Source organism: Oreochromis niloticus, linkage group LG19, assembly GCF_001858045.2.
Source record: "Oreochromis niloticus isolate F11D_XX linkage group LG19, O_niloticus_UMD_NMBU, whole genome shotgun sequence".
Taxonomy (NCBI): domain Eukaryota; kingdom Metazoa; phylum Chordata; class Actinopteri; order Cichliformes; family Cichlidae; genus Oreochromis; species Oreochromis niloticus.
Window position 1 is genome coordinate 6,980,859 of NC_031983.2, and position 25,308 is coordinate 7,006,166.

Genomic DNA, 25,308 nt, shown 5'->3' on the forward strand with positions numbered 1-25,308 from the left:
TTGTACAGTTCTAATGAGCTTTGAGAGTCAGTGTTTTGTATGAGGACCTTTTTACTTCAACAGAGGCTGAAATCTCTTAGACAAACTTTCTTGTGATTTCATTAAGTAGGAACGGGAATAGTCAGGAATAATTCTCCAGGCTTTTTGAAGGACTTTCAAAGCTCTTCTTCTGCGTATTGTTCTGATCTCTACCAAGCTGATCCCACACTGCTTCAGTAATGTTGAGGTCCAGGCTCTGGGGAGGCCAATCCACGAATGAGTGTTATTGCTGATTTTTACTGCACTTCTTGCGTAATTTCCTCTACTTCAGCCTTTTCTTCCTGTTTCCTTTCTCTAAATATGTCTTCCTGACATTAACCCCTCCATAGAGACTATTTCTGATAACCTTCAGCAAACAGCTGATTGATCATCTAATGGTCCAGATGCACGTGTCATGATTTTTCCAGTTTCTTACAGACTTTAAGATACTGTCCGTTTGTTAAAGATCATTTTTAGGTCTGCCACGTCTTTTCTCCTCCACTTCTTTATTTTAATTATTTTTTTTAAGGACACATTGCACGTCATGCTGAGACATGCCAAGGTTCCCTTCGCATTAAATAAACAAATAACTAAAATAAAGAATAGACTTAACTCTGAGCACAGAAAATAATAAAGTAAAACAAGTGCTTATGTAGCTTATGTGTGGGTGTAGTCAGAATTTAAAGTGCAAGTAGTTGCAACACTGTCACAGTGGTAATATATGCAGAATATGCAATATTAAAATTGTTTATATTGTATGAAGTTGTATAATGTTGTATATAAATGTACAAAATTGCAAATTTACAGATCAAAGATTTCGACAGTTCGACAATTAGTGAATTTTCATATGTTCAATTCAAGAAATCGGAACAAGTGCTGTTTTTTATGACAGCCTGGTTGTAACAATGTAACACTTTGTCCCCCCTCTTGTCCTTCACAGCCACAAAAAATGAGTAAATATTATTTTGCTCACTAATTTCTTCTCCCGGGTTCGCTGTCATATCCAGAGACGCTGGAATATTTTAGGTACATGTAATAACAATAATAGACATTAATCCATATTTCAGAGCTGCATTTATTCATTCACGTGGAGCGTAAATCTCTGACATCAACAACGACTCAACAGCGCCTCCCTCCGCCGCTGATTGATTCGGGAACTTCATCACAACGTGTGTGAGTGTGTGTGTTTGATGTTGGCTGTTGTGGCTCATGCACTGTCGCCGTTGTGTAAAGCCAAAGGGGGTTTCTCCTATTGCTTTCAGCAAGATCACGGATCACGGATGCATCTCAGCTGATTCTCTGCCGACCATTTCCCAGCAGCAGCTCCATCACACACCGCCGACATTTTGGCTGTTTTATCTAAAACCCAAACTAACCGTGCTGCACTTACACCCTCTAAAACCATCATCATCATAATAATCCTCCGCCTTCACCAGACTCGGATCCTTCTGGCTGCTTTCCAGACGGTAAGTGGTGATCCCGTGGAGAGTGTTTGTCCACGTTAAGCGCGAGTTTTTCCTCCGGCTGTGAGGGCGTTGTGTCGGTATGTTTCCCCATCAGGAGCGCAGTAATGGCAGAGCATATGTCCCAGAGTGAGCTGGATTACCCGTTCAAACTTCTGGAGTATTTTAACGGCTTCAGGGTGTCCAAGGTAAACATTTCATAGTTTATCTTCGGGGAGTGTCAGCCTGGTTTAATGTGTGTAGACTCAGTTTTTCTCCACTATATGCAACCCACTGTGGCATTTTTTACACCACTGTAAGTATTTTAAAGGAACAGCTATTTAAACCTACGAATATAATATGTTATATATGTATTATACTAGACAGCAGTGCATAAAATAGATCAAATGAGTCCCAACTTATAAAGAAACGCTATCAATCTGAAATGGCCTTTCTGTATACTGACTAGTTTGCTGTGTCTACAGCTTGCTGCAACTGAGACTAAACATGCAAAAACAATCCCATTAGAGGCCAATGACTGGAGGGAAGTTGTTCCTGAAAGTCTATAGCAGCCACCCAGTGGAGAACATTAACCTCCACACCTGACTTCAGTGTAGTCCACCAGGAACTGTTGAAGTATTACAAACTGGACTAAGGTGGTGGATCTGCCCATAGTCATAGTTTTTTAACTAAAAGTCTGCCTACGAGTGCAAAGCTGTTAACTTCACAGTCTTTCTGCAGGTGATATTTTCAGCCTGTGAGCTGGGAGTATTTGACCTGCTGCTCAGGTCCCAGGAGCCTTTGAGTGCCCAGCATGTTGCTCAGGAGCTGGGCACCAGCTTGGATGGGATGGAGAGGCTGCTGGATGCGCTGGTGGGCATCGAGATCCTGGAGGTCGAGAAGACAGATGGAACAGGTGAGGAAGAGGAGGAGGCGGGTATAGTGTAGCAAGCAAAAGATCCCTGCTTTGTTTCTGGGAGGAGATGCAAACTCCTTGGGGTTGTGTCAAGAAGGGCACAAGGGGTAGAAATCTGTAGAGTTACCTGCTGTGGTGACCAAAAGTAGTTTTCGATGTACAGAGAGAAGGAAACTACAAAAATATGATGGTTTCTGCCTGGGCATGAAAATTATCTCCAGTGTGATCATTCTAAAAAGCCAACATGTCAAATTTAAGCTACACCAGGGTTGATTTATAATCATAATATTATTATAATAAAAAAAAGGTATAATTAAATTATATATAATTGTGTGTAATAGTTACATGTAGCTGCTCTTCTAAGGCTTTCATTTTAATTTATTACTCTTTCTCTTCTATTAATACAGCTTTGTACAGCAGCACCGACGTGGCAAATCTTTATCTAGCCAAAGGCAGCACCAAATCTCTCCATGACATGATCATCTACCAATCCCAAACCATCTACCCACTGTGGAACAACATGGTGGATGCTGTCAGGTCTGTGTATCCACATGGGACCACATCAGGCTAAAATACCACACAAAATGAGCTGATTTATCAGGGCTTTTAGAAATGTTTGCAGACGTAAAGCAACCATTCTCTTTCACTTAGTGTTGTTTTCATGAGCAAAAAGAATTGTTCCTTATACTCTGTCATCATGCAGGGAGGGGAAGAATCAGAATGAAAAGACATTCGGCCTTCCAGCAGAGGAGGTCTTCCAAGCCATTTACAGGTTGGTGTTGATCCCGCTGCTTCAAGTGTGGCTTTGAGCTTGTTAGGAGTCAGTATATGAACCTAAACTGTACCGCACAGATCAGAAGAGGAGATGCTGAAATTCATGGGTCTGATGAACTCGTCATGGGTTCTGGATGGACATGACATTGTGACAGCGTTCAATCTCTCCGGCTTCCAGAACATAGTAGATCTTGGAGGTAAGAGGCTTTCAGGGATGCTCTGACATCTGAGAGGGCCTGTTATTCTTCTCGAGAAGGCAAATATACACCAATCAGACATAACATTGTGTCCACCTTTCACTGACACATCAAGGCATGAACTTCACTAGACCTCTGAAGGTGTGCTGTTGTATCTGCACCAAGATGTTAGATACAGATCCTTTAAATCATCTAAGTTGTGAGGTGGGGCCTCCATGAATCGGGGCTGTTTGTCCAGCACATCCCACACATGTTCAATTGGATTGAGTTCTGGGGAAACCGGAGACAAGTTAACATCTCAGTCTCGTTGTTGTGCTCCTTGAACCATTTTCGCTTTGTGGCAGGGCACATTATTCAGCCTTCACTCCCCCACATGCATCAATGTCTCTTGGTCACTCATCATCCTGTCGCTGGCTCACCACTGCTCCTTCATTTGACCACTTTTGATAGATACTGACCTCTGCAGACTGGGAACCCCCCACAAGAGCTGCAGTTGTGGAGATGCTCTGGCCCAGTCGTCTAGCCATCACAGTTTGGTCCTCATCAGACTCGTTCAACTCCTTAAACTCAACCTTTTTTCCTGCTTCTAACACATCAACTTTGAGGACAAATGTTCACTTGGTCCCAGATATATCTCGCCCACTAAAAGGTGCCATAATGAGGAGATAATCAGTGTTATTCACTTCACCTGTCAGTGCTCGTAATGTTATACCTGATTGGTGTAGATACCTCAAACTCATGTATATCAAAAATGAACATTTTGAATGATTGTTGTTGTTCCAAACGGGACCAACGTGGCTTCCTTGTAGCGTTTCCCTCTGATAAATGTTGATCGCTGTTTATGAATGACTGCTAGGTTGCACTGGTGCTTTGGCACGTGAGATGGCAAAGGCGTATCCCTCATCTACCGTCACAGTGTTTGATCTCCAGCAGGTCGTGGAAACAGCTCAGAAGCATTTCTCTCAGGAGAATGATATCATTGTATTTCAGTCCGGTAAGTCTGCTATGGATTATTTAAAACACCTTAAATGTTTAAGAAAAAACATACATGGGGGTGGCTGTAAGTCACCTACTAATCGGAAAGTTGGTGGGTTCATGATCCTCTGCTACTAACTCCAGGTTGCTCTCCACCATCATCATCTGCTTGCATCAGAGTATGAATGTGTGTGAATGTTAGATAGAAAGTACCTCCCTAGAAAGAGCATAGAAAAAAGTGCTTGTGCAAATGAGTGTGAATGGGTGAATGAAGTTGTGTAGAGCGCTTTGAGTGCTCAGATAGAGAACCAGTCCATTTAGCATTTACATGTCTGTGATAGTCATACATGTGTTTGAGGGGAAAATCTAACAAAATATACTAAATAAAGTTCATCTTTTGTGTATTAGAATCACAATTTTAAACAATGAGAGAAGACCCTGTATTTTTTTTATATCAAGTATATTAACATTATATTGGACCAATTATGTTTCTCTTTTTTCTTTCCTGTATGCTGTTATCATAGTGGTTGCTAACTTTATGTAACAAGGTCCATATAATGTAGGTATAAGTAATCTCTAAGAGTCCAAAGCTAAGACTTCAGAATGCTGCCAGTCTTTGTGCTCTCAGACACTGAGCATTGGTAACACAACCACATGCTGTTCAAAGCTCCTGTTTGCAAGGTGCAGCCAATCAGAAAAAAGCTGGGTTAAAAAAGACGAGGAAAGGAGCTTAAACATCTCGTTTTGGTTATTTTGAAATCTGAATCATGCAAAGCTACTGTTGTATAGACCAATGATAAAAAGATGACATTGGAAGTAGGTATAATAGGTCCCCTATGAGATTAGTGGGAAAAAAGCTTTTTTTTTTCTTCACTGTAACCAAAAAACTGGTAAATAGGTCTTTATTAATGCTGCACTCTCTATGTGCAGGAGATTTCTTCACTGGTGAAATCCCCACTGCAGACTTGTACGTTCTGGCCAGAATCATTCATGACTGGCCTGAAGAGAAGTGCCTGACGCTGCTGAAGAAGATCTATGACATGTGTGCACCAGGTCAGTACACCAGGTATACGTGGGGTTTTGTTGTTTTAGCGACAAACCACTGAATGTGGCCTCAATTTTTGTTTGTTTGCATGAAAACGCCAGTGTGTGACATCAAGTCCCAGTAGAAGCTGAGAATGACCCCAAGAAAACCCTCTCTACCATCAAGCATGGCGGTGGAAGCATGAGGCTCCCATTCTAAATTTTTCTATTTTTCCATCTTTCCTTCTCAACACCCAAAAGCATAATGCTTCCACTGCTATGCTCCTTTTGTTTAGCACTATATAAATCAATTAGTTGTTCTAACTATTCAACATAACCTCTTTCTTATGTCATGGTTTATCATACATCATCATAGACTATGTTCTGCTCTCACCTAGTGTCATGAGCGAGATCTGTCAAAAGTCTGGGAAAGTAGAGAAGTAACACCTTCAAAAATGGACAAGTTATGTTCAGTTTGTGTCAAAATGAGACATTTTCTTACCAGAGTTAGTGGCCAGCTTGATAATAGCCACTAGTATTAAATTTCACATTGCTAATTAGCTTCATCAAAAGAGTAATAATAATATGAGTATATTATTGAGCGATCAGGTTCGAAGTTGAGATTTCCGAACGCCTCTATCTTGGTAATAATGAAAACAAATCCCATTTTTCTTCACTTTTGCAACTTTACTGCCGACACTCCCAAGTTCCGACTTCCGAACACAGCATGAGTGACAGTTTTAGTAATTGTTTCCATTTGTTAATGATTTGACCTGTATTTTATCTGCTGCACTGTAAGATGTTCACAAACCTGCTGGCCAACACTAAGTACTAAATCATGTATTTCAAGGAGATCAAACACTTATTTCCCTCAGAGTACACATTGTTGCTATATTTTCTGCCTTTTCATTTGATTATTATACTTTGGGTCTTAACGGCATGGCACGATTTTCTTTTGAATACATTCTTGTTGCTTATGCGATAACCAGTTTTTGTTTCTATTTGAAACAAAAACTGCTTTCACTATCTTTTTTGTCCTCCTGCCAGGCAGCGGTGTCCTGCTGGTGGAAGCGATGCTGTTTGAGAACAGACGAGGGCCCGTCATGACTCAGCTTTTCTCCCTCAACATGCTGGTGCAGATGGAGGGCAGGGAGCGCCCACCGTCCGAGTACACACGCATGTTCAACAAGACCGGCTTCCAGAACATTCAAGTCTGCCGCACGGGCAAGTCCTATGATGCCATATTGGCCATCAGATGAGCTCAGACCGAGAGCGGGATGTTTAGGAAGCATCTGTCAAAAGTCTGGGAAATTAGAGAAAGGTTAAGTGGAAACTTCAAGGCCTCGATAAGGAACAGATGTCAACATCAAACTGTAAACTGTGGGGAGAAAAAAAAAGTTACTACATGGATCTCCAGTTTATGTTGTTGTCAACCCCAATTATGTTTTTAAAATTTTGCTTCCAGTTCACTGACACAGTCTTTCGACCACACCTCTGGATAGAGGTTGCTGCTGTGATAGATAATATCTTTTAGTCATACTTGCGTCTATAAGTAATGTTCTCACCTTACACCAAACAAGCAAAATAAGATCCAAGAATGGGTTCAGATTAAAAAACGAATTTAATATTTGATGAAGATTTCCTCTCGATACCACTCTTATGGTTGTATGCTAAATATGAAGGTGCTACCACCAGCAGACGCTTGTTAACTTGACATTAAGCTAAGCTAAGCTAACAAGGAACTGTTTAGCATAGTTAGCATAAAGACAAAACTAGGTTAACCTGCAGATATGTTTAATTTACCTTTAACTAAATAAATACACTAAGCTAAGCAGCAGCTGGTTAGCTCAGTGTTGAGGTTTCTGACATGAAGTCATTGCTCAAGAGTTGTTCACCATATTGAAGATGACACAACAAGCGTTTGCATAAGAAGTGTGTGTTCCCCAATGGGTTGGCAGTGGTTCCTGGTGGTTGTTGGCTCTCGCTGGGTGAAAATGGTTGCAAAATATGTGCAGGACCAAAATCATCCTTGCTTTGGTTGCTAGCACATTGCTTGTAGTTTTTCGTGGTTGTCTGCAACTACTCATTAACTAGTAGCTGAGAACTAGTACGTTTTTACAATTTGTAAAAATGTTACGCAAACTAGAAATGGAGAAGCCGTGCCTTAACAACGGAGCCAAACATGTTTCACAAGTTGCAACTTTTACTTTGAAGGCAAAGAGTCTTTATTTCCAGTTTGTGTTGCACTTTTTGCCGTTTCACTAAAGTTCGGAGAGTGGCTGGGAAGTGTTTATAGTCAACTCTGTCACTTCCAGTCAAACTAGGGCAGCAGCAACATGCTAGCAACCAGAGCAATCACAGAGAGGTTTTCACCAGTTGGTTGAACTTGTACCTATGGCTTTTAGAAGCTCCTTGTCTAGGTCCCAGCAACTACTATCAACTTCAAGCAACTGGGTGGGGTATACTCACTTCCCTCAGAGTCAGTGGTTGCCAGATGATCACAGACCACTTGACTGGCTTGTGTGACTGGGGCTTTATTTACTTGATCCTACATTATCACTGTGATCATCACACATCCAAATTGGTGGACGAGTTAATGTCAACACTGACGCTTGCTTTCCTACAAAACCACACCTGTGCATCTTTAAAGTTCTCCAGCTTCTACCTTTAAAAAGATAAGTAGCTGTTTTAATGGTTCCCTGGTCTAGTAAGTCTTTAACTATAGTTTAAACTAGGCTAACCAGCTGCTGCTTGTAGTGTGTTATTTTATAGAGACACCTGAAAGTGGGCTCAGCCATCAAATCTGTACCTAATGCTCTGTAAAAAAACAACAAATAATCAGTTATTTCATATGTGTTTCAATGATAAACAAGCACTGACACGGACACAGTGTGAAGCTGATAAAAATGTTTACTGAAAAAATCCTGTTACAGTAACAGTACAATTAGTCAGAACAATGTTTTTATTATCAGTTTGGCACAGCCATCTATGGAGTTAGTGACCATGTATCTACAGATTTAGTATAGCTTTTTATGACTATTTTTATGCCTATTCAACCAGAATATTAGACCAGTATATCATAGTGGGCACTGTATATGCATCCCAAAACCTTTTTAAACATTTTTGCACAAAGTTATTTTTATAATTTTGAATTACATCCATACCTCAGATATAATCTGATCATAAACAGTTTTTAACCAAATAAAGAAAAAAGTCATTTTTCACACTGTTGGGAAAACTGAGCCTATAATATTTGTTCATGCAAAAATCAGACTGTAAACCTGCTGCCATCATTGCTTTCATTGTTCTACACAAGATTTTCTCAGTTGTGTCTATCTTGTAACGTGTCTGTCATTTGTCAGTCTCTGTAGAAAAGTCAGTTTTGTCTGTCTTGTAGATCTTACCAAGTCTGTGCTCGATGTGTGTGTCTTCATGTATTTAATGATTCTGTTTCACTCACATGAAGACACATCAGACTAAAAAGAAGTGAAGTTCAAATAGGAAAAATACTGACTGTTAAACTTAAAAAAAGTGATGTGATGTGTGTAAACGTGCGCGTGTTCCCAGCTTTCCTGTTCACTGTGACGAGTGGAAGATGAGACTCAACTGGATTTAACCCTTTATGATCACCTCAGTTTACCTTCATCATTCCTCTGCTGCTATTATGAAGTTCTCACTGTGTTTGCTGGTTGAAGAAAAAAAGAATCACTTGGGGGCTGTTTAAAAAACCCTCTTTGTTGATGTCTGGTGCATTTTGTCGTTTTATATGTTTTATTTTTTTTATGATGTTAGTTAGCGAGGCTTCAGGAACTGAAGCTCTTGTTCACACCAGGAGCCGACTCGCATCAAACCGGCTCCTCATAGCTGCTGATAAGTTCACACGTGAATTAAAACATGTGTTAATGGAGCTGTGAGATTATGTTTTATTAGCATGTGTGTCACCGATGACATGTAAATGTAGAATAACAACAGGTGCAATAGAAATGGAGCATTTGAGTCATCGGACCCTCCTCCTCCTGCTCATTCCAGTAAGCATGCATCCTTCAGACACACATCTTGGATATTCTGTACAAAAAGTTCATTTGAACAAAAAATATTATGTTTATAATTTTTTGTATTAAAAGTCTTGCATGTAAACACAGCCACAGGGTGTTGGGAGTTTGTCCTTGTAGCTGATACTGTGACAGTTCTTTACTCTTAAATATTTTTAGAAGACTTTTTTTTACAGCCTCCCTGAATTTGTGCCTGGAGATTACACAGTTTACACATTAGTTATTGTATTATTATTTTTGTGTTGAATTGTTCTTTGTTATCAAAGCAGCAATTTTAAGAAGTCATATTCAATATGTAATGTGATCATTTGTCTCGGTTTCTCCTGGCAAAAATTACGAGGATCCAAGAATTATAGATAATGAGTCTTACAGTTTTTTTTAATTTATAATCTGGTGTATCCATAAACAAATTGATAAAATACTTCATTTCACTGAGATATTTTCTTCTGCCTTTTATTCAGCTATTCTGCTTTAACAGGACTATTTTATCAAAGGCTATTTTCAGTGTTTTGCTTGCTGTAACTTGCAAGTTTCCTAGCTTCTGGGATAAATAATCAGATATTATCAAACTACTTTCATAAATGAGCTGATACAGTATGTTGTAAATAATATCAAAGAGCACAGAAAGAAACAAAAAAAGGGGCGTATCAGTAAAGAAAGGATCCATAGGGATAGTATTGATCTAGGAAACCTTTACGGAGGGGAGAAAATGTGTCCTTTCCTCACTAAATGTTTGTTTTTATGTTGCTGATGGTCTGTCCCTGTAGAGTGTGGTGTCCTTGCCAGAAAGCAGGGACTTTGATGTCAGTAGAAAACCTCCGTCGTACACACTTGGGAAAGAATTATGCACACATTATTATGGTTTGTTGACACTCAAACTGGCAACCGGGCAACGTGGGTTGTTACCGAGGCTGTGGAAACTTCTTGTTTTTTCCTGCAGTGATCTGACGGATTGGTGCTACCAGTTTCGGTTTTGCTGCCCTCTAGCGGCCGATGCACATAGCTGCGTGTGTGCAGAGTAATCTCCTCCCCAGCCGCCACTGTGTTTGTGTATGTGGAATGCGGGTCAAGCGGAACTCAAGGCAAAAACTGCGCTTCACTTCAAACTCAAAACAGCGGCTCGCATCGGCCTGACGTGCTCTGTACGTACTATGCAATTTATTTCAACTCTACGCTGTTTTAATTCAGGTGCATATGTAACAGAATTATTTTATCTAGAAATTTGAGCGAGTTTATATTTCTAGTATGGACGTACTAGCAGTCCGCTAGGAAAACGCGACATCGTCATTTAAAATGGCGCCAAAGATTAACCTCAACCAGTGGACCGCTGGTAAACCTACCACACTGTGCCCTGCTGGTTAGCTGCATAGTAGTGAAAGGGCAGTGTTGTATTAACAATGAGTTTAAATTCACGTGTTCTTTTTGATTTGGTGTAGTTTGTTTGGCACAAGAATTGACCCCTAACCTTTGACAGCGGCTTTCTGTGGCAGTGGGATTTAGTGAGTGGCACCGTAGAACCCTGTGTTACGTTAGCAACACCGGCTAATAATGCTAAACACAAACTACATTACGTGTAGCCTCCAGCTAACTAGTTAGCCGATGTGCTAACCAACAACGTCAGCGAAACATAAGGTGTACAATGACTTTAGACAACAAAATTAAATATTCGTGATACGAATTAGCCTCCATATGTTCTGTTTATTAAATTAGCTTATTTGTATATAGCGAATGTTGTTGTTGACTTAAAAAAACATTATAAACATGCCAATTTGAGGCACCGGTTAGGGATGGGCCCTTATGTTACATAACGGAAATTAGCAACCAGGCTAACATTAGCCATGTAGAGTTGCAATGTGACTAAAAAAAATGCAACGTTCCGTGGTCTGCTTAGAACTTGCATCCGCATCCTTATAACATAAGGCTGCCAGAATAGCACCGGGGAGCCGTTGTTTTGAACAGCTGGTGGCTTGAGCTAGTTTCTCGTAATTTAGCTCGTACTTTCTGCAGCCTGCTTGCTGGAAGGAGGGGCGTCGCACAGACCCAGGCTAGCCTGCTTTTAGCCTAGCCAGCTAAATTAGGGTTAGCACCTTTCTCCCTATGCGGGTTGGCGGCGGATTCCGAGAAATTTCCTCCTGTGCTCTTGGGAGTTGAGAGTCCGTGCACGGGCAGCCTGATCTTATAACAGTGTTGCTTCCTGTCAGTGCAGCATGCGGTAACTTCTTCTCGAGCAGTGACTGGTGCGTGTGTGTTTACACAGCCTTGCTGGCTGATCAGGACGGAAACCGGTGGGATAGTGACAACTTCTTGGACTGTTGTTGTGCTTCGTTCTCATATGGTAGAAGTGATAATTTAGCACTAGCATGGCGGTAATGTAAATATTGAATGATCCACTTTTGCCCCCCCACTACTGTTGGGAACATATTTCACCACAACATGATCGTTTTCCCAGAAACGATCAAGATTTTGCATAATCAATACATTATACCACCGTGTTTAGCTGCAGTGAATTGAAGCTACTTGATAATACCCAGAAGAATATTTTTGGTCAACATGTTTGCTTTTGGTAATGGTGTAACTGAGAATGATTTGCTCACAACAATGTGCAAAGCTACTCACCACAGGTAGCATTTACTAACTGACTTGACTTTCTTTGTGTGAGGGTTTTTAAGGCAGCCTACTAATCTTACTACCAAATCTTTTCCACAGTTGTTTATCGTGTACCGTTTCATCCTCCCATTCTGTATCTCCACCTCATTTCTTGTTTGTGAAGTGCCCTTATGCCGGAGCTCCGCAGACAGGTGACAATGAAGAGAAGCAGACACCCCAGCAGCAGCGATGACTCGGACAATGGAAGTAAGCAAAAATATTGTCTCTGCTGACTCATTCATACCAGGTCCAAATATAGACAGGAACGAGGTTGGCACAACCCTGCCAGCGCAAGTGCCAAGCACCGAGATAAGTTCAGACAAAGTGAATGACTTCATGAAGTTTGGCTATTTTTAGAAGTAAAAGTAAAGCCTTTTGACAGCTTCCTTGATAACCATGACACTTTTGCTTTGCAGTTAGACTTGAAAATGTATCTCTAATGTTGTTGGTGTCAGTGTGAGTAAGTCTGTACTTCCATCTTCAGGAAAGAAGAAAAGAAAGAGAAACAAGTGCAGTAGATGGACAAAAATAAAGGAAAAGCAAAAGAAGTCCTGTAGTCCGAGAAACAGGAGACAGAGTAGGGACAGGAGGCATGTTTGGACCTTTAAAGACATCCTGGCAGGTCAGGCAGATGGTCTCAAATCTGGGAACAGCTTGCAGTTGTTGGTTTCCCTCAGAGGTTGGAGTTTTACCACATTGTTTAAAATGCTCCTCGGAGCTGTAAATTACAGAAAGCAAAGTACGTGCTTCATTATGACTGAGCATTCTTATCATTTTGCCATCTGTTATAAAAACAAACCCCAAGCGCTTACTGGGAATTGCTTTTAGCCTGGTCTGTTTTAGGGTTTTATGAGACAGACAAGTTAAAATATTTAATGCCATAAAGCACACCACACTGATCAAGCACTTTTTATTGTGGTTCTTGCAGTTAGATATGAGTGCCACACAAGTGAATTAAAAAATCAGAACAAAAAACCCCCAATTTGATTCTTCTTTTTGTCATCAATTTCATACCTGGCCCAAAGTCAAATTGGCGACTCTAGCTGATAAAATGAAATTGAAAACAGAAAATGTCAGTTGCTCCAGTTTGACTATCCAAATGAGCCACGCTTGTGTTTCTCTCAAGTTTCCCCTCATTGGGGGAAATCCAGACATATTTAATGGTGTGAAGTTGTTTATTACAAAATCAGCAGACTCGGGTTGATGCTCAAAGAAGAAATGTGGGTCTGTACAACAGTTTGTGGCGTTTCTGTTTCAGGTAATTCCACCTGCTGGTCCCAGCATTCATCGCAGCACAGGAGGTGGACTGGGCAGAAACCCTCTGAGGTACGCATTTGATCTCAAACTATTTATTGTGGTTTTTAAAGGGTTGCTGTAAAATTTCAAATGTGTAGATTATAATTAATGGCCCTTCTTTTTTGTCAGTCTTGTACTCTGAGATTGTACTTTAGATTTTAACTAAAGACGTGTATATGTGGCTGACACGTGAATGTGAAAATGAAAGGACCAGTTGGCAGCACATCTGTAAAATAAGTGTTTATGTGGTTGTTTATACATGTAAGAAAAGACGTGCTATCTTGGACCCACACTCGATAGTGTGTCCTTGAGATGAAAGCACGTTTACTGTTATCTACTGTACAGTCTGTGGACTTGGTCCCTGCAGTCCACTGTGTCCTCCCTTTCACTAGAAAGCCAGTCAAATTAAAGCAAAACAATGACTCGAGCCAATGCAGGATCCTAATTTGCCGTCTTTAGCTGTGTGCGCACAATGTGGTCGATTCTTTTTTCCCTTTCTTTTTTTTAACCTGTTCAAACACTGATATACGTTTTCATATATTCTATATTTATTTATTAATTGCTTTGCAAAAATGTAATTTAGCGAACCTTCAGCTTTCTACTTCATTCTGATTGAAGTTCTTGAAGCTGTTGCAGAGACAAGCTTTGTTTTGCAACAGTTTTCTCTGAAATCTCATTATACACTTAACATGAACATTTTGCTATGTGCTGCAGGTTTTCAGGACGGACCTGATCACGGCCATGAAAGTGCACGACTCATATCAGCTGAACACCGAGGACTACTACGTCTTAGCTGACCCATGGAGGCAGGAGTGGGAGAAGGGCGTCCAGGTCCCCGTCAGCCCCCACTCCATCCCACAGCCTGTTGTGAGGTAGGAAATAAAAGTAACACATTCAATCTCACTCATAGTTCACTTCAGTGAATGAGAGGCAGCGTAGCTGATGGCGACTTTGACACTTCTAGTCCTTTTCCACTTGTACTTACTTGGGTTGGCTCGACTTGCCTCGGTTTTTATGGTTTTCGATTAGGTGGTAGTACCTGGAACCGGGTACTTAAATTTTTTATTTTTTTTTTAAATACCTGCTCAACTGGGCTTCTGAGCAGTGCAAAAATGTGATGTCAAGAGACTGCATACCACCAGTTGGCTAGTCAGTGGCGTAACTCGATGAGTCATGAGATCACGCCTTTACGAAAATCAAAACTGCCATTTTTGAAACCGAGCAACAAATGAAATGGCTACACAAAAAAACCACAGTGGTCCCAGAGTGACAAAAAGCTATACACCGAGCAGCAGGTATGCCATCGCCTTGACGTTCTCCATTGCTGTGGTGTTTGTCTGACGTACAATGAAGTCACGAGATCACGTTGCTATAACAACCCAGCATTAGGTGGTACTCGGCTGTAACGGAAAACGTCTGAAACAGAGTCGAGTCAAGCTGAGGCTCCAAGTGATTTAGCAAAGCCTGTGTAGCGGTAGATCAAAATATCAAGCTGATGGTGCTAAAATGTCACCTTTGAAACTTGTATTGTTTTATCTGTCGACCACTGAGTGCTGAAGGGTTTTTGTGGTTCAGAATTTGCCTTTAGGGGATGTCAGTGAGCAAACACAGTCCGTGTATGATAAAGGCAGTGAGTTTGTATCATCCTGCCTAACAGACATTGATGCATTTCAAGAAAATATGAGTAAACGAAACCCTTATTAACAAAACGTTATTAGAATGTTGGTGAGTTTCTGGTTAAAGCCTCTTTGAGGGGACATCAGAAATCCCACCGTGCAGGAAATACCCTTCTAACAAAATTACAGCAGAGAAATGTTACAGTGTTACTAATTTAGTAACAGTGTTTCCATTCATTTGCATGACCATGAAAGAGCTATTATAATCTGACTTTTACTGTCCTGTCTACTGTTCACCAGTATCAGAATCGTAAATATTACATGTTTTATAAATTTGAGGGCTATTTAAGTGCATTTCAGGAAATCGCGTCCTTTTTGAAAGTGTCATTGAAAAGAAAAGTCCTTGAATTCCTTAAAAAGTCCAGAGGTGTTTTTGGCTAGGCTAGGAGCTACTGTGAAGCCTGCCGTACATGTTAGACCACCCGTTGTTGGTTAATAATGTATAGTTCGATTAAACACATTACCAAATTGTACTGCATGTGCACGATAGTGAATGTAAAGGTCTCGGTTGTGCAGGGTGCTGGCCGAGAAAGGAAAGGAGACGATGTTTGGTAGGCCAAAGAAGTTGATCCGGACATCAGGCACAGAAGCGCTCGGCTACGTGGACATCCGCACGCTGGCGGAGGGGATGTGTCGCTACGACCTGAACGAGGAAGACGTAGCCTGGCTGCAGGTCATAAATGAAGAGTTTACAGAGATGGGTGAGTCACTGAGTACATATTTGTTCTGTAGCTGCTTGTTTGATGATTAAATCTGTAAGTTATTTTTAGGCTCAGGAACTGAATATAGTTGTTTTTTTGTTGTATCAAATGAAATGAAACAGAGCAGATGAAAGCGTTTTGAAGCTGTGTCCACAGCTGCAAGTAGGGCTGCTCGATTATGGCAAAAATGATAATCACGATTATTTTCACTGAAATTGAGATCTCGATTATTTGACGATATTTATTTAACAATAACAATGTATTGAATAATGGCTTTAAAGATAGTCAAAAAATAGTATAAAATAGTGTGCAAATACTGATTACAGTGGAAATGTTTGCAGTATAAAAAATAAATGAAAAATGTAAACATCTATGTTTAGTGAACTTCAAAATACTGCATAATATTTGATCCACGTCTGACTCCGTGAACCCATAATGTTTCCACACCACTGAAGTCGTTTTACCTCTCTTTTCAACCAACGGCATTCTTTCTTCAGCAGCCGTTATCCTCTCCTCTCCAAAGAACTTCTGCTTAGCTTTCCGAGCTTCCCTCGGGTCCTCTTAATTGTTGTGACGCGTGTTCGAAACACAGAGAGGTGCACTCGATTTGCCACACGGAGCAGCGCGAGAGTAAAGCACGAGGGAGGTGCTAATAATAGGCTCAGTCATTTTTAATGATCGTTGAAAGCCCAGATCGTAATCTAGATTAAAATTCGATTAATTGAGCAGCCCTAGCTGCAAGGTCTGAGATGTTGACATCGAGCTTTACAGTCTGTCAGCCTGCTTGATTGCCATCAGTATTCAGTGAAGTTCACTGAAAGATTACTATTATTATGTATTTATTTATTATAAATCCTTGTTGTATAAGCATACGTGCAGTGCAGGTTTACAGTCACAAAGCTATTTTCTTCATAAGGAGTGTGAGCTGAGAGACGCAGAGAGCCAGCGAAATCTTTCCTGTTCATCTTTCTTGTCCTTGACACCCTCAGAACTTCTCCTCTGCTCCTTCAGCTGCAAGCTGTGTTTATATACAGACTTGGTTTTTGTGTCCAGTTTGTGTTTTGAGTAAAGAGTCCGGCTTTATTTTAGGTTTCTTGTGTTACTGCACTGTTGTTTCCAGTTTCTTTTTGATAACTCTGTGTTGTAAGTGTTATTGAGCATTTTGTGCCTTCTGTCTGCTGTTAGATGGATGGAAAATGTAGGGTGTAATTACAAATTAAAAGCCAAACAAAAAGGGCATTTACTCAGCCCACAGAGAAATATTGATGCTTAAACTATAGTGAAACTGAAGATGATAAAACCCGGACTCTCCTGCAGGAGGCAGGATTTATTTATTTATTTTTTATCACTGCATTCTGATTATAATGTCTCACCAAAAGTGTAAGAGAGCATCAACAAATAAGGGAACTTTATAATAGAGCAGGACATCTTTCATGTTCATTCATGTATATTTTTTTCCAGCTATGCCGCCACTGGATGAAATCACCATGGAGCGTGTGATGGAAGAGTTTGAGCGCTGTTGCCATGAAAACATGACGCACGCCATGGAGACCGAGGAGGGGTTAGGCATCGAGTATGACGAGGATGTGGTGTGTGATGTTTGCCAGTCACCTGACGGGGAGGACAATAACGAGATGGTGTTCTGCGACAAGTGCAACATCTGCGTTCACCAGGTCAGCGATCATGTCCCTTTAAAATGAGAAAAAAACACAGCAGACAGAGGACAAATCTGTCATAATTCCCACAGAATATTGTTCTGAATCTGTTAATGTGTGATATGAAGTCAAATCTGTTTTCTTTTGTCAGTTTTAAACTTCTCCCTGTCCAGTCAAATATATGAAGTGACTCCCATTGAATAAACTGGCTGTGTAATGCCAACGTCAACACAGTTATTTAGCTTTTTGTACATGAAAGGAGTTAAATTAAAATTCTTCCAGTTTTAGTGTTTCCTGTAGGGGAAAAAGATGGATTTTGTTAACTTGTTCAAAGAAAAAAGAAAGTTGCAAGACTTTAGAGATTCGTCTCACTGTGGCAAAAAAAAAAAGCGTCTTACATTTTAGGTCTGCTTTTCATGTGACACACCTACTTCCTGTCTGCATCGTCATTTCTGCTTGCTTTCTGGAAACTGAGCCGCTGTTTGTGTTTCTTTTCAGGCGTGTTACGGCATCCAGAAAGTCCCTAAGGGCAGCTGGTTGTGTCGGATCTGTGCCCTCGGCATCCTGCCAAAGTGCCAGTTGTGTCCCAAAAAGGGCGGAGCCATGAAGCCGACCCGAAGTGGAACCAAGTGGGTCCACGTCAGCTGTGCCTTGTGGATTCCAGAGGTGAAGATCAGTCATAATTTCTGTTTTTTAATCAAATTGTCATTCTGGGACTCTCTTCTGATTGGCTGCTCCTGACAGCTGCTTGCACTGTTAAGAGTTGGAGGTTTTAATCCCACTTGTTTAAAATGTTGGCAACCGTTTCGACACACATGGCAGTGACACTGTGTCTAAGACCACTCGGCATGTACTTTCATTTGTGAATGTGTGTGTGAATGGGTGGATGACTGAATGTGTAAAGCGCTTTGGGGTCCTTAGGGACTAAGTAAAGCGCTATACAAATACAGGCCATTTACCATTCATTTGTCAACACCATGTGCGCTGACGTTTGAGCAACTCGTGTCCTCTTTGTGTGTTAAATCCTCTGCACAGGTGAGCATTGGGAATCCAGAGAAGATGGAGCCGATCACCAATGTGTCCCACATTCCCAGCAACAGATGGGCTCTGATCTGCTGCCTCTGCAAAGAGAAGACTGGCGCATGCATACAGGTTATTAACGTTACACAGTTCATTTAATGTGAAAAGCTCATCCAGCACGTGTCAGTAACTCAGACTACGGGAGGAGATTTCCACAGTGTGGGGATTATTGATCTACACCGGGTGAAAGTGCATCAGTGTTCTTCAGTTTCCATGTACTGGAAATGAAGGCAGTGACTTCACACCTCAGCAGGGTGGAGGAGTGAAGGCACAGCAGCTCACCCAGCACTGAAACGTTTTAGTGTGTGGTTTTAGATTTTGTGTTAAACGTGTTAAATTCACAACAGTAACAACATAAAAGTAAGCCAGAAAGACAATTTGACACACAGCAGATCTGGACTGAGTGATATGGAGAAAGAAATGATCTCTGTGTATATTTAGGCTGAATGTTGGTGCATGATATATGTGTTGGTAGTGTGAGATATCAGCGTTGTGTGGATGGGCATCCGCCCTAAAAACTGTGCCAAATCAAATATGCGGATCCACCCGCTGTGGCAACCCCTTAGGAAATAAGAGGGCAGCTGAAAGTACATCACACTGTGAGATATCACAGTCATTTTTTTATTAAAAGGGACTCATCAGTAATGGAAAAGTCTCATTTCAAAGATTCTAAAATTGTTACTGATACAATTTTCAGAAACCTTAGTGATGTCATTCATGACATTTTGATAGTGCAGATACCTGTTTGAGTGTTTTCACTTCTTATTAAGCTGAAGGTAGTTCTGTTTCTTTGAAGCGGGTTTGTATGAGGGCCTGAGTCACAGCTAGTAGAGGGCTGGAGTGTCACTTTAATATTTGATTGGTTTATTTTGATCAATTAAATACCTGTATGTTGTTTTTGCTGCCCCCAGATGGCAAAATACAGAATTGCAGGTTTAAAGAAAAACTAGAGGAGAAATGTGATGTTTCTGAGATTTTTTTGGTTCATGTCTCAGGCTGTGCTTTGGTGAATTTGATATCTTTGACAGAATTTCAGTTTTGGCATTTTTAAGTAATAAGTTTTTGTGTGTTTTTTTTTTTAAAATTATATATTATATTTCCTGTAGGAATGGGGGACAAAAAAACTAATTTTAGTAAACATTTTTCTGTTTCTTTCGGTTTCTTTCTGTAGTGCTCTGCAAAAAATTGCCGGACTGCCTTCCACGTGACGTGCGGCCTCCACGCCAACCTTGAAATGAACACTATCCTCACAGATGACGATGAGGTCAAGTTCAAGTCCTACTGCCCCAAACATTCTGGGCTTGAGGGTGACGAGTCCAGGGACCGCGACTCGGGCGACGAGGAGAAGGAAAGTGCCAGAGACAAGAAGGGCAGGAGGAGAGCGAAGGTGTTAGAGGAGGAAGATGCTGCCTCCCCCTCTTCATCTTCCTGTGTGGCCCCTCAGCTCATCGATAGAGCACTCACCAACCCAGAGGCACTCAGCAAGGAAGAGAAGCGAGTCAACCTCCGCAAACTGAAGCTGCAAGAGATGGAGGAAGAGTTCTATCAGTTTGTAGACGTGGAGGAGGTAGCTAGTAACTTGAAGCTGGTGCCCGAGGTGGTGGACTTTCTCTATCAGTACTGGAAACTGAAACGCAAAGCCAACTTCAACCAGCCGCTTCTCACGCCCAAAAAAGACGAGGAGGAGAGCCTGGCACGGCGCGAGCAGGAGGTGCTGCTGCGCCGCCTGCAGCTCTTCACACATCTCCGACAAGATCTGGAGCGGGTAGGTTTCGACTTCACCAGCAGCAGGACTCACAGGCGCTAAGACAACAGCGGAGGCAAGAAGAGAAATGTTATGAAGAGCAGGGGATGACGAGAGAAACGCTTAAATGCAGTTCAATAAATTTCCAGTGCAACATAAAAGTCTGATGCTTGTAGAGGAGAGGAGGGCTGCTGGTCGTTTATTTATTCAAAAACCAAAACAAACAGGCTTGAATTATGTCCACGAGAGGGCCTTTCAGTAGTACAGCAGACAACTGCTTGTATAGGTACATTTATTCTAACATAACCATCTTTTAAAAGCTGGACAAAACTCTTCTAAGATGATTGATGTTATATAGAATGGACCTTTGGCACTGTGAGCCAGCTCTGTGATAAAAAACATGGACCAATAATCTTTACCATCACTGACCTGCGCTGCATGAAACTACACGATCACTAGCTGGTTTATAATACTTCTTAAATATCTAATCAGCAGGTTTGCCTACTGACCGCAATCCACAGTGTTGCTGTATGAGGCTTTAAATGAAAAAATGTGCTCTCGGTGCTGCGTTTGGTTGTGAGAGCTGCCATCGTTACCACGTTTGGTGATGAAATATTCCAGCCCTAAATCGACCTCCTGCAGGTCTCCAAACATTGAAGCATTGATTTTTAGAAACCAAATACAACCACTAAGCTGATGGATGTAATTATCCTGCTGTATTTCAAATCAAGCCTGACAGATTCAGTCACACTAAAAAAACAGCAAAAAATCCTGGCACAACTTCACCTGCTTCCAAGGTGCATGGAGAAGATGAGAGAATTAAAAAAACAGGAACTCCAGCAACACTTGAGGAAAGAAGAACAACTTTAATAATTGACCAATGCGTTTCGGCTTGTGGCCTTCATCAGGGTCATAGTGTTCAGTCACACTAAAGAGTAAAAAAAAAAAACAATTCAAGTGTCATGACTTAAAATAGTTTATCTTCAGTTGCTCTGCTGATATCTGTCCTCTTGTATTTTCTAAACACAGTAGGCTAAATCCTTCTCACCCTCTTGCCCTCTGCTGTTGAGACTTTTGGACTGGTTAGTGTTATATTAGCCCAACCAGTAGTGCTGAGCCTAAAAACTGTCCTGGTAGACACACACAAGCTAGTCGCTGTTTGACAAAGACAAGTTTAAGTGAGACATTCAAGAAGATTATGCTCTCTGTGGGCCAGGTGAGGCCCAGGTGAGACATCAGTACCTTTCTGCAGGGGTACTCAGTTGTGTCAGGGAATGGAAAGCTGGTTATGGCTCCAGTGTTTATATTGACAGTCTGTGTGGTTAGTTAGCTGTGTGCTGTGAGGTTGATCCCAGATTATATTATCACGAACACTAAACATCTGGTTCAACACATCTTAGGTTACGTTACAAATACCAGAGTCTCTGTTACAGAGTGCTGTGGATGAGTCACTCTGTCGGGAAACCTGTTTACACACATGACCAGGTCAGCGTCTCCGTCTAAAATTATAAAGGATCTTTACCTGGTTAATCCCATCATTCTAAAACGGATTAAAAATCTATTTTGTGTCACTATCACATAACTTGACTGAACTTGGTCAACTTTCCTGTTTTTGTTTTCATCCTTTTCTGTGATTGTGAATGCTTATCCAGGTTTCTGAAATTGGGATATCAGGTTTGTTTGTAGAAATGCAGAAATGAGGCACTTGCTCACGACAGTTAAGTCAGCAGAAGTGAAAAGACAGCGTGAGCACGAGCCGTAGTTGCAGAGTTGTAGGATGCAATCTGATAAAAGCGTGACTAAAAAAGCTGCTGTTGCTCCACAGGTTCGTAACCTGACCTACATGGTGACTCGGAGAGAGAAGATGAAGCGGTCGTTGTGGAAAGTCCAGGAGCAGATCTTCCAGCACCAGGTCCGACTGCTTGACCATGAGCTGCTCAGTGGTGAGTCCATGAGATGAAGAAACTAATAGGTTTGCATGTGGTAGCTTCCATATGAACTTTACATTCATGTTAGTAAACCTAGCTAGTAGACAGTGTGTCCCATCAGCTTTCTCACGTCTGCAGGTGAGAAAGCTGCACGTTACAAACTGCAACCGCCTGCAGTTTGTAACGTGTTGAGATATTTTGTATTGAATTATAAAAGTGTGTTTCTACACACACGACGTCTGATGTGGGGTTTGGTCATTTCTGTATAGTTACACCCAGCAACTATTTGCTGAGCTGATTGAAAGGCCATCAGCAGGCGACGTGTTACAGGCTACGTCAAGCAGATCTTTGTGGATATCCTTGATGGCATTGCCGATCACACGTGGAAACTTTAGCGAGAGAAGGGCAGAAATTAAGATGCGACTTGCACACAGGTCATGTTCCTCATCCTATTCCCAGGTCTGATTCATGCTCAGTAATAAGTCAGTACAATGATAAAGCTACTTCCTGTATCAAAAGACTACAAATGTTTGCTACATACTAAAAAAATTGAACTGGTGCTCACAACAAAGCCCTGCGTTCTGCTGTTGGCCTTTACATCAGGATAGAAATGTTAGAAAAAGCAACTAATTTGGCTGGCTGATAATTACAGATAGTTACCTCTCATGTTGTAATAAACCTGTATGTTTTTTGTGTGTTTCAGGAGATCCTTCAGCGAAGGATCTGGAAAAGCTGTTCTCTCTGGGCTGGTTATCGTCTCAGGGCTCCCAGTCTAGCTCCTCCTGGAGCCCCTCTGGACTGAAGACCAAACGAAAGGAAAAAAGGAAAAGCAGCGAGAGAAAAAGCATGCCCAACTCACCGCACACTCAAAAGAAAGACAATCTGAGCAAGGCATCGGAGACGAGGGATAGCAAAAGCTCCCAGATCAAAGAGGCTGCAGCCATGGAGGCCAGGATCCAACCCATCAGCCAGGAGACACCGTTTAAAAAACTCCCAAAGCCAGAGGTCATTCAGGAACCAGCCGTCGTCAAACTGCCCAAGCATGAGAGCCGGAAAGGGCCGAGAAGGGAGGCTGCGGAGCCCGAACTGGAAGCGAGACGAAAACGGGATATTGAGCATGAGCAGGAGGAGAGGAGGAGAAAAAAGGTGAATGATTCCACAGAAAGCTTCACCATCCAGGGGAAGAACAGGTTTGGGTCAAAGCATCTGGAGAAAACGGTGTCCATCAGACTGGTAGACATCAGAAACTCTGACTCAGACAACTACTTCATAGATGAAGGGATCAAAAGAAGCCCTGTCTCTGCGGATGTGACGAGCAACACTAAATTTAACAAAGCCAGCACGGTGACAGACACCGCTCCCAGCGCCAAGACCAACGGCTGGCTGAGGAGAGCCTCGGCCGACAGCTCCCACGCGCCTAACGGGCCCGAGGCTGGACAGCTGAGAAGCTGGGGGAAGTTCAGAATCCCAAAGAGAAACGAGAAACCCACAAGTATAACGGAGCAAAAGCAGGCGGAGCTACACAAGCCCCTGCTCAGGCCGCTGACCAACACGCCTAAGCCGTCATACCCCAGGACCCGACTGCGCACGGGGACGGAAAACGAGGACTACACCTCTGACTCCAAGGCAGGCGACGGCGAGCTGGAGCCCTGCCTGAAACGATGCCACTCACACCAGCTGAGAGGCGACTCGTCACTCAGCCGCCGTTACGTGTCTGACATCATTCGCCGGGGCGTCCTGGCGTCCTGATGACGGAACAACTCTTAGAAATGAAGCTGCACTGTGTTGTTCGGAGAAGAACGACAGCCGCTCTTTGTACCTTTATTTTTCTCTAAATCCTAAACAAAACAAAAAAGGCTAGAGTAAAAACAGAGCTGATATTTATTTTTTATTTGTAACATATGTAAAACTGGGAAATATTTTATTTTATTTTGTGCTAGTTCTTTTTTTTTCCTTTCCTCAGAATAGAAAGATGTCAAGTTGCCACTTAATCGCTCGCTCAGATATAAACAAGCAATAGCATCAACGAGGGAGAAGTTGGGATTGTTGCTTGGGACCATAAGCTTGCTATGTCTTTTCTTTTCATCTCTAGTATTAAACTCGGCCATGAGTCAGTTGCACTTAGTGGAAGAATCAGAAGCAGGTAATCCTCATTCATACTGTCAGTGATCAGGACTGCGTAGGTCTTTTTAATTAATCAGGCTTCATCGGACCTCGACCGCTTCAAAGAGGAGGTCAAACTGCCCTTTTAACGCTGTTTAAACGGAGTACTTCTTCAGTCTGTGGTTGTCCTACGCGATGGCGGGGGTGGGGGGGTGGGGGTTGGCAAACTGAAACAGGAATACAGAATGATGTTTTACTCGTCATCAGCACTTAAGTGTAATTTGAACTGCGATCGTATCCATCATGTGCCTAACTTTTATTTGAAGCGTTTGCACTACGAGAGGACGGCACAGGTGTGAGTAGAGTTATTTTTACACTGAATAATTAAAACAAACAAAAAAAGCGTTTTGTACCCTTGGCCGCTGCTGTACTACTGTTATGCAAAATATTATTTTTTTGTTGTCGTCTTAAAGAGGAATAAAAACTCTGCTGGACTGAAAAATGGTTTCTGTGCCTCATTGATAAGTTGTTGAGATACAATAACTGATCAGTCATTCAAGGTATATGTTAAAATGCTCTCATCTTGAAGATCTCCTTATAAAGTAAAATACATTAACTTTTTTTCTGGTGTGAGTAGCTGCTTCATGTGTGAGGAGAACCTGCGTGCATGTCTGACTCCATGAGGGCCTGTTGCCCTGCAGAGGGACTTATTCTCGCTTTGCAGCTTGACTGAGAACATCAGGACTGCCAGGTCCACCTATGGGTGCCCTGAATGCAGGTTACAGGTGTCGAAGAGTCTGTAGACACTGGCAAATGTTAGGCTGCCTTCAAACGTCCTCCAGTGTGACTGGTCAGAGCTGGTTTTAGGAGGATGTCCTTGTAGGGTCACACAGAACTTGTGGTACAGCTCAGACTCTACAGGTCTCAGCATGTTAAAGTTTATGACAATACCATTAAAGACTGAGGGCTGCTGACCTTTATGTTTGCAAAGCTGCATCTAACACACCGCGAGACTTCTGGAACAACATCCCCTGAACAGGAGACCAAAGAGGAGATGTTTGGTAATGAGTCAGTGCCACGTT

General features: G+C 41.8%; 2 protein-coding genes across 12 annotated transcripts; both read left to right on the top strand.

Moving 5' to 3' along the window:
- The first annotated feature begins 1,088 nt into the window (after positions 1 to 1,088).
- On the top strand, positions 1,089 to 9,486 carry asmt2 (acetylserotonin O-methyltransferase 2). The gene is made up of 9 exons (XM_003447774.5): positions 1,089 to 1,484; positions 1,579 to 1,669; positions 2,202 to 2,376; positions 2,784 to 2,913; positions 3,080 to 3,148; positions 3,229 to 3,347; positions 4,204 to 4,341; positions 5,253 to 5,375; positions 6,393 to 9,486. The coding sequence occupies exons 2-9, from the start codon at positions 1,589 to 1,591 to the stop codon at positions 6,602 to 6,604; spliced, it is 1,047 nt and encodes a 348-aa protein (XP_003447822.1). The 5' UTR covers positions 1,089 to 1,484; positions 1,579 to 1,588; the 3' UTR covers positions 6,605 to 9,486.
- Positions 9,487 to 10,297: 811 nt separating this feature from the next.
- Positions 10,298 to 24,728, top strand: jade1 (jade family PHD finger 1). 11 transcript variants are annotated; one of them, XM_019349054.2, is made up of 12 exons: positions 10,298 to 10,539; positions 12,104 to 12,250; positions 12,528 to 12,722; positions 13,302 to 13,369; positions 14,054 to 14,211; positions 15,532 to 15,716; positions 17,178 to 17,389; positions 17,870 to 18,037; positions 18,407 to 18,523; positions 19,623 to 20,216; positions 22,021 to 22,138; positions 22,827 to 24,728. In XM_019349054.2, exons 2-12 carry the CDS (start codon positions 12,175 to 12,177, stop codon positions 23,870 to 23,872), a joined length of 2,937 nt encoding a protein of 978 aa, XP_019204599.1. In that variant the 5' UTR covers positions 10,298 to 10,539; positions 12,104 to 12,174; the 3' UTR covers positions 23,873 to 24,728. The 11 variants fall into 11 exon arrangements, with proteins under 11 accessions (XP_019204599.1, XP_013128380.1, XP_005453447.1 ...); XM_013272926.3 differs by having other exon boundaries at positions 12,168 to 12,250; XM_005453390.4 differs by having other exon boundaries at positions 10,299 to 10,539; positions 12,168 to 12,250; positions 12,528 to 12,665.
- The last annotated feature ends 580 nt before the right edge of the window (positions 24,729 to 25,308 follow it).